This window comes from Sitodiplosis mosellana, unplaced genomic scaffold (genome assembly GCF_009176505.1).
Source record: "Sitodiplosis mosellana isolate CC-2019 unplaced genomic scaffold, AAFC_SMos_1.0 Smas_scaffold_6520, whole genome shotgun sequence".
Lineage (NCBI taxonomy): Eukaryota > Metazoa > Arthropoda > Insecta > Diptera > Cecidomyiidae > Sitodiplosis > Sitodiplosis mosellana.
The window spans coordinates 1-6,282 of NW_022601733.1; the positions used below are offsets into that span (position 1 = coordinate 1).

At 35.8% G+C, this 6,282-nt stretch overlaps 2 protein-coding genes across 2 annotated transcripts; one reads left to right on the plus strand and one right to left on the minus strand.

Moving 5' to 3' along the window:
• Nucleotides 1-58: 58 nt before the first annotated feature.
• Nucleotides 59-2,564, plus strand: LOC129579756 (beta-alanyl-bioamine nonribosomal peptide synthetase ebony-like; the record flags this gene model as incomplete). Its single annotated transcript, XM_055469923.1, is given in 4 exon segments — nucleotides 59-451; nucleotides 539-902; nucleotides 1,221-1,484; nucleotides 1,574-2,564. Coding segments are annotated over 4 exon segments (1,334 nt in total), but the record flags the coding sequence as incomplete, so codon positions are not given.
• A 1,191-nt stretch (nucleotides 2,565-3,755) lies between these two features.
• On the minus strand, nucleotides 3,756-5,401 carry LOC129579757 (BTB/POZ domain-containing protein 6-B-like). The gene is made up of 2 exons (XM_055469924.1): nucleotides 5,272-5,401; nucleotides 3,756-5,205 (listed from the first exon to the last, which is right to left on the minus strand). The coding sequence occupies exon 2, from the start codon at nucleotides 5,201-5,203 to the stop codon at nucleotides 3,893-3,895; it is 1,311 nt and encodes a 436-aa protein (XP_055325899.1). The 5' UTR covers nucleotides 5,204-5,205; nucleotides 5,272-5,401; the 3' UTR covers nucleotides 3,756-3,892.
• Between the last annotated feature and the right edge of the window lie 881 nt (nucleotides 5,402-6,282).

Genomic DNA, 6,282 nt, shown 5'->3' on the forward strand with positions numbered 1-6,282 from the left:
GCGTAAGAGAACCAAAATTTCATTGATCTATGAAACTTATATGTTTTACAATCGACAGAATACAGTCGCTTGTACCGAACTGGAGACTATGCATCGGTACAAAAGGGTGGAGTTATTCATTATGAGGGCCGTACTGATTCACAGATTAAAATCAGAGGACACCGCGTCGACTTGAGCGAGATTGAAAAAAATCTCAACGAAATTGATGGCTTAAAGAAAGGCATTGTTCTATGCTATCATGCTGGTCAAATGGACCAAGCCATTTTGGCCTTTGCATCCGTTGATCGCTCGTCACTTTTGCATGAATTGCAAATCGAAAAAATGCTTCGGAACAAACTCCCAGATTATATGACGCCTCAGGTCATTATCATCGATCAAGTACCGTTGTTGGTCAATGGCAAAGTTGATCGTCAATCATTACTGAAACTGTACGAAAACACTAACAACAACAGTAAGGCTCACTCTCTTCTAATAGAACGTGCTTGATTTGAAAATTTTCAATCCTAATAATTCATTGCATTGATTTGTTTGGTTTTAGATGATCCTGAGCCATCGATTGACTATGATTACACCGGTGTTGCATCGAATGAGATGGAAAAGGTCAGAATTTTCTTCCAAACTATTGGTGAAGTTATTGGCCGATCAGCTCGTACAATCATTTCGCTGCAAAGTAACTTTTATGAACTGGGTGGAAATTCGTTGAATTCGATCTATACCGTCGCCAAGCTTCGTGATCGTGGCTATTCCATTGAAATTACCAAATTCATATCAGCAAAGAACCTGAGAGAAGCTTTGGATCACACAAACGAAATCGATATAATTCGTGGGAACCATCTAGTACCCGTTAAAGCAGATTTCGTGGCCTATCCACTTTCAGAAGAGTACAGAGCAGAAACCATTCGGTATGTTCACAGTTGAAATGAACCCGTGAGCATTAAAACGACTTATTGAACAATCGCCGAACAAAACGATACAAGAAAAAACTACCGAACAAAACGTACCACAGCGGTAATGTGTAGCACAGCGGAGTTTCGTTTTGAACGATACCGTCCTGCTGTGTTACGTTTTGAACGTTTGTTTTGTTTGGTAGTTTTTTCTTGTATCGTTTTGTTCGGCGATTGTTTAATAAGTCGTTTTTATGCTCACGGGTTCAAATAGTCTCACGTTAACAATTGTAATCTCCTTTGTGCTGAATATTTTCTATTTAAATGAATCTTTAGCATAATCGCCCACAGCTTTTTGGAAAAAGCTGAATTGGAACAGCAAATCAAGCCCGATATTACCGAAGAGGCCTATGTAGTACTGATAAATGAAACATGGGATCCGCTGATTCAAACTGCATTTAGTTTCGTAATTGCCGATAAAGCGAACCGTATTGTTGGTGTTTCCTTGAGCTTCGACGCAAACAATGAACCGCCGTGCAATCTGGATGGTCCACATGGTGTGATATTCGAATTTCTGGAATCTCTTGAAACTCCAGTTAGGTTGGCATTTATTCGTAAAATTCCATTATTGAAAAAAAAACTCACATTCTTCGTTATTCTAAACTTATTCTATGCACAATTTTTTCCAGAGATCGTCTGCCGAGAGATAAGCCGATAATGCACTCGTTTATGATGGGAACGCATGAAAGTTTGAATGCACAAGACAATGTGGTGGCAATGACCTTCATGGAATCGGAGGTGATTCGTGTGGCCAAAGAAAAAGGTTGTTGTGGCATTTTGACCACCAACACAAACGCCTTGACACAACAACTGGCTCGAGATGTTTTTGGCTATGAAACCTTGTCCGATACTCAGATCAATACATTCATGATCGATGGTAGAAAGCCATTTGGAAATGCACCAGACGATTATAGAGCGATAGTTCAGTGGAAAAAATTGTAACTTTTTCAGCTGTTGTGATATTTAAAATTCTTCGTAGTTGTTACTTTGGATTAGGTTATGAATGAAGATTACATTATCGATTACTCATGTTAGGAATTTGTTGCGCACAGTTATGGAAATGAGCGGGATCAAATAAATAACGAAACTCAATCACGATAAAAGGTCGCATTCCAATTCAATTATTCGGCTGAGTTGCCGATTGCTCATGTTTGAATTAACAAAAAATAAAAGCGCATTCAAATATTTCCATTTTCATCAATAAAGATGTGACTAAAGTCTTGGTCAAAGTGTCTACAATTATTGGTTTATTTGCTTCATTTTGGTGAATTTACACGATTAAGAACTAAAAATTAACAACAGACAGTCGCGCGACTGACTCAGATCATCTTCGTGAAATATACATTATATCCAACTCAAGCAATTATCTTTCGCACCGTTTCTTTGGTAGCATCTCTAGGTATTTACCCTGACGAAACCACTTGAACTCAGCGGTTTGTGCCAATAATCATACGTATGAACCAGTCGATATAAAGTTTTAGCATGTTAGAAACTAATGTATAAGAAAACATAATCGTTGGCTACTTTTTTGCTCAATATTTCATTATTGAATTTATATTTCATGGATACAATTTACTATATGATTGGAAACTAAATAAAAATTGAGAGAAAATTAAAAAATGTGTGTAACTGTGTGACTTAAACGATAAAATTCTTGTCATGGTTTTACAGATTATGACCAGAGCTTCGATAAAAGCAAAATGGCTGATGGTTAACCGCTCGCGTTAATTTGGACGGGCGGACAGTAAACGGTTGCGGTACATGAACCGGTGTGCTGCCCGCTCGCCCGGAGAGTAATGACCATGAGCGAACAAAATCTGGATCACAGACATCACCACTATTTTTTCTGAGCCATAAGCATGTTTCGCTATTATTTGCTTTATCTGTCTTTTAATAAGAATAACTCGTGCTCTTTGTTATGCACGAAATATATTAAAGTAGGAAATAAGTACGATTACTTTTGAGATTATTGCACTTAAATGCAGTTTTAGATTTGTTGTTGGATTCGATCCACTTGATTCGTTTTATCAATATGATTGAGCAACCCTTTCGCATTAGAACAACAACAGCGGTGAAATAGTCTTTTAAATATACGTGTCGATATTTCGACGTCGTCTAATACGCTGTTTAGTTGAATTAATAGCGTAGTATTTAAGAGTTATATCAAAGGCCAATACCGCGAATTATGAGTAAATAAACATGATGGATAAATGTCCACGAATACCAAGCAAAATAAACGATAACACATGAATAAATGTTTGCCCTTGAAGCGATACGTATTATGTAACATTGAATTCAATTAAACATGTACTTCAGATTTTTTTTTAGTGTCGTTTCACTTAATTTCCAAATGAATTGTGAATGTAACAGAGAACCATTTTGGCTTGTTAACTTTTGCAGACTGAAAACTCGCCTCACACGAAATGGGTTCAATACCGGAAGTATCAATCATAAAAGGTTTAAATCGAGATTACAGTACATATCGATTCCATCGTATTTCCGAGGCAACCTTGAATTCACCGGATTGTGCAAAGAAACCGGCTGTTATATTTAGCAATCGTTGCGGTGAGAATTGCCTAGCATCAATTTGTTTCTAAATTTTCAAGCCGTTTATAAGGACCCATAGGAAATCCACATAAAAAGATGTGCTTAAAATATTCTCCAGATTAGTATGAATCACAGTAACTTCACATCAAATTTGTGCTCATCTTTGGTATGAGTCAGATTTTCACACCAAAAACTGAATAAAGAAAGGTAATACAAACGCAGCGCCATATAAATGATCAAGATCATGACTACAAAATACTCAGCGTAGCACAAAAATACACAACATATTGATGAAAGGCAATTTATTCTTTTATTGATACAATTGGGTACAATAAATTTTCACTGTTGAATTCATAATAAATTTCTCCTTAGTTGCACTTGAAAATTCTCTTGAATCGACATTAAACTGTATTGATAGCAAAATCGGAAATCCAACCATATGAAGAAGTATCATACATTGCTGCTGGACTTCGTTGGAACTCAATTTTGAGACCATTTTCCATTTCAATGGTTGGCTTCCACGAATAGTCATACATTGCCTCGTTACTCGTTTGCAATTTCAATCGGATTTCATACACACTTTTAGACTTGATCAAAATTGGTTGCGGTAAAACTATGTGTGCCTTATGACTAAGCCATGATATTGACGTATCTCCATCGTAATGTATTTTCTCCGGATGTGAATGATCACCAATTTCACAAATAATGAGCTGCACATCGCTGTGACGCAGTAGATCATCAGCTTCCATTCGGTACGTGGTTGCAGATATAATTTTTCCCAACAGAATAGTTTGATTCGACTTAAATCTGATGATTTCGGAGCCCATTACATGTTTTAATTGGGTGTTTTCACGAATGCGTTTGCAAGTCAATACATTCTCTTCATTCCATGTGAAACCTCGAGGGTTTCGATTGAATATCTTTGGCTTATAATTAGATGATGTCAATGCAAAAATTGTATCCTGAAACTCCTCTGGAGTGAAAAGACCATGGTTTGACATTGCAATCGAGGTGAATTCTTCGATTGTCATTGCTCCAAATCGAATAAATTTAAAACAGTCGCCAAGTTGTAGCCGTATGTTTTTCGCTCGATGTTCATCCAGATCGTTTTCAATGCAAGCCTTTTTGGCCCACAATAAACATGCATTGAATAAATCAACTTCGTTGCATGTTAGGTCGAGTTGCAGGATGCGCTTTAAAGTATCTTTTTCACACCGTTGAAACACATCTGTTGCCAATATTTCCTTAGATGATCTTATAATTTCATTTTCACAGAATGCAATAAGTGGCCTTTTTCGAAGATACACAGCCAATTGATAGCCCCAACACATGTTATTCACCGTCAATTGGCTTTTGAGGAATGTTGCACACACATCGACATGTTCCAGAATGTCATACTTATCTGCCAATCGTGCAACGGCTTCTATGTTTTCCATCCTTAGTCTTATTTCATCCAAATAGAAAAATTGAAGAAATTCCTCAAAAGCTTCAACACTCGCGTCGACTATTTTAACAGTGGATCCTTCCTTCAAATCGCCGTAGAACATCTTATAAAACACTGGGCTCAGAGCTGCTAAAATTGCTTTATTAGCCGGCACTCTATCGATCGCATCAGTGAAATCAAACACAAAATGTACATCGGCCAATTCATCGTTGAGATACAATTTTGTAATCACTTTGGAAATCGCGTGATTCTTCAAAATATAGACCATTTCTACGGTAATTAAATGAAAAATTGAAAAAAAAAATTACTAAGCAAATTGAAACATTAAACAAATGCCTGAAATTTTTTCAGTGTGATCGTTCGGTTTGACGTTTGAAAAAAGCACGTTTTTGCATCTTCTATTCAAGCGAAAGACTAATTTTGATCTTGAATATGTGAATATTTCTAGTGAACGTTTGATATATACCAGAATTAAAAAAAACCGCTATAGCGAGCGTAAGAAGAAATCTCATCGACAAGATATGTATCACTACTTAAGTTTGTATATGTATAATAAGACACAGTTTATGTGCGAATGTATCAAATGATGACGAAGGAATGTAAAACCAAATACAATGATATCATATAGCTTTAGTTTTATTTTTAACTGAACCATGTACCAAAGAATGAGTGAAACAGGAACGAAAGACGAAAAAGCAAGCAAATTATTCATTTTGTGAGGATTCAAACATGAATGAAAAATATAATTTGGTTTTTGTGTTATTTTATCCATTTTCTTTGATTTTGAATGTTTTGTATATGATTTTATTATTCAACTTACCTTGATAGAAGGAATATAATAACAAAAAACTGGCAACTGGAAAATTTTATTCGTTCAGAGTTCACTTAAAATATTATCATAAGGTTCATATTACTTTTCCGTACACACCGTGTCAAGGGAAAGTATAGGAATTGGTTCCGAAAACTTTTTTCGCAAAATTGGTTTAGATCATCATAAAAACTCATGAAACGCGTAGAAAACCACTTTTTGAGACACTTTTCCATTCGTGTGCCGTCGTCGTTGTCGTTGGTGTTTGTTAACACGATAACTCAAAAAATAATTGAGATAATCAGAATCTGGAAATGCCAAAAGTTTTGTATTCAAAAAACTTAGTTTAAGTTCGAAGATGAGCCATTTTCGATTTGATCCTGGAGTACTTGCCCTAAGAAAAATCTCAAAAGATTGACACTTTTGTATGGGAGGTCAGTGTTGTAAAAATGAAGTAAAAATGAGAAAAGATAAAGATAAGATATTATCTGATATCTCCTTATAAGATAAGATGATTATCTTATTTTTGATTAACAAAT

Excerpts from the sequence above, each read along its gene's own strand:
- LOC129579757 (XM_055469924.1), bottom strand. The coding sequence starts at position 5,203 with ATGGTCTATATTTTGAAGAATCACGCGATTTCCAAAGTGATTACAAAA.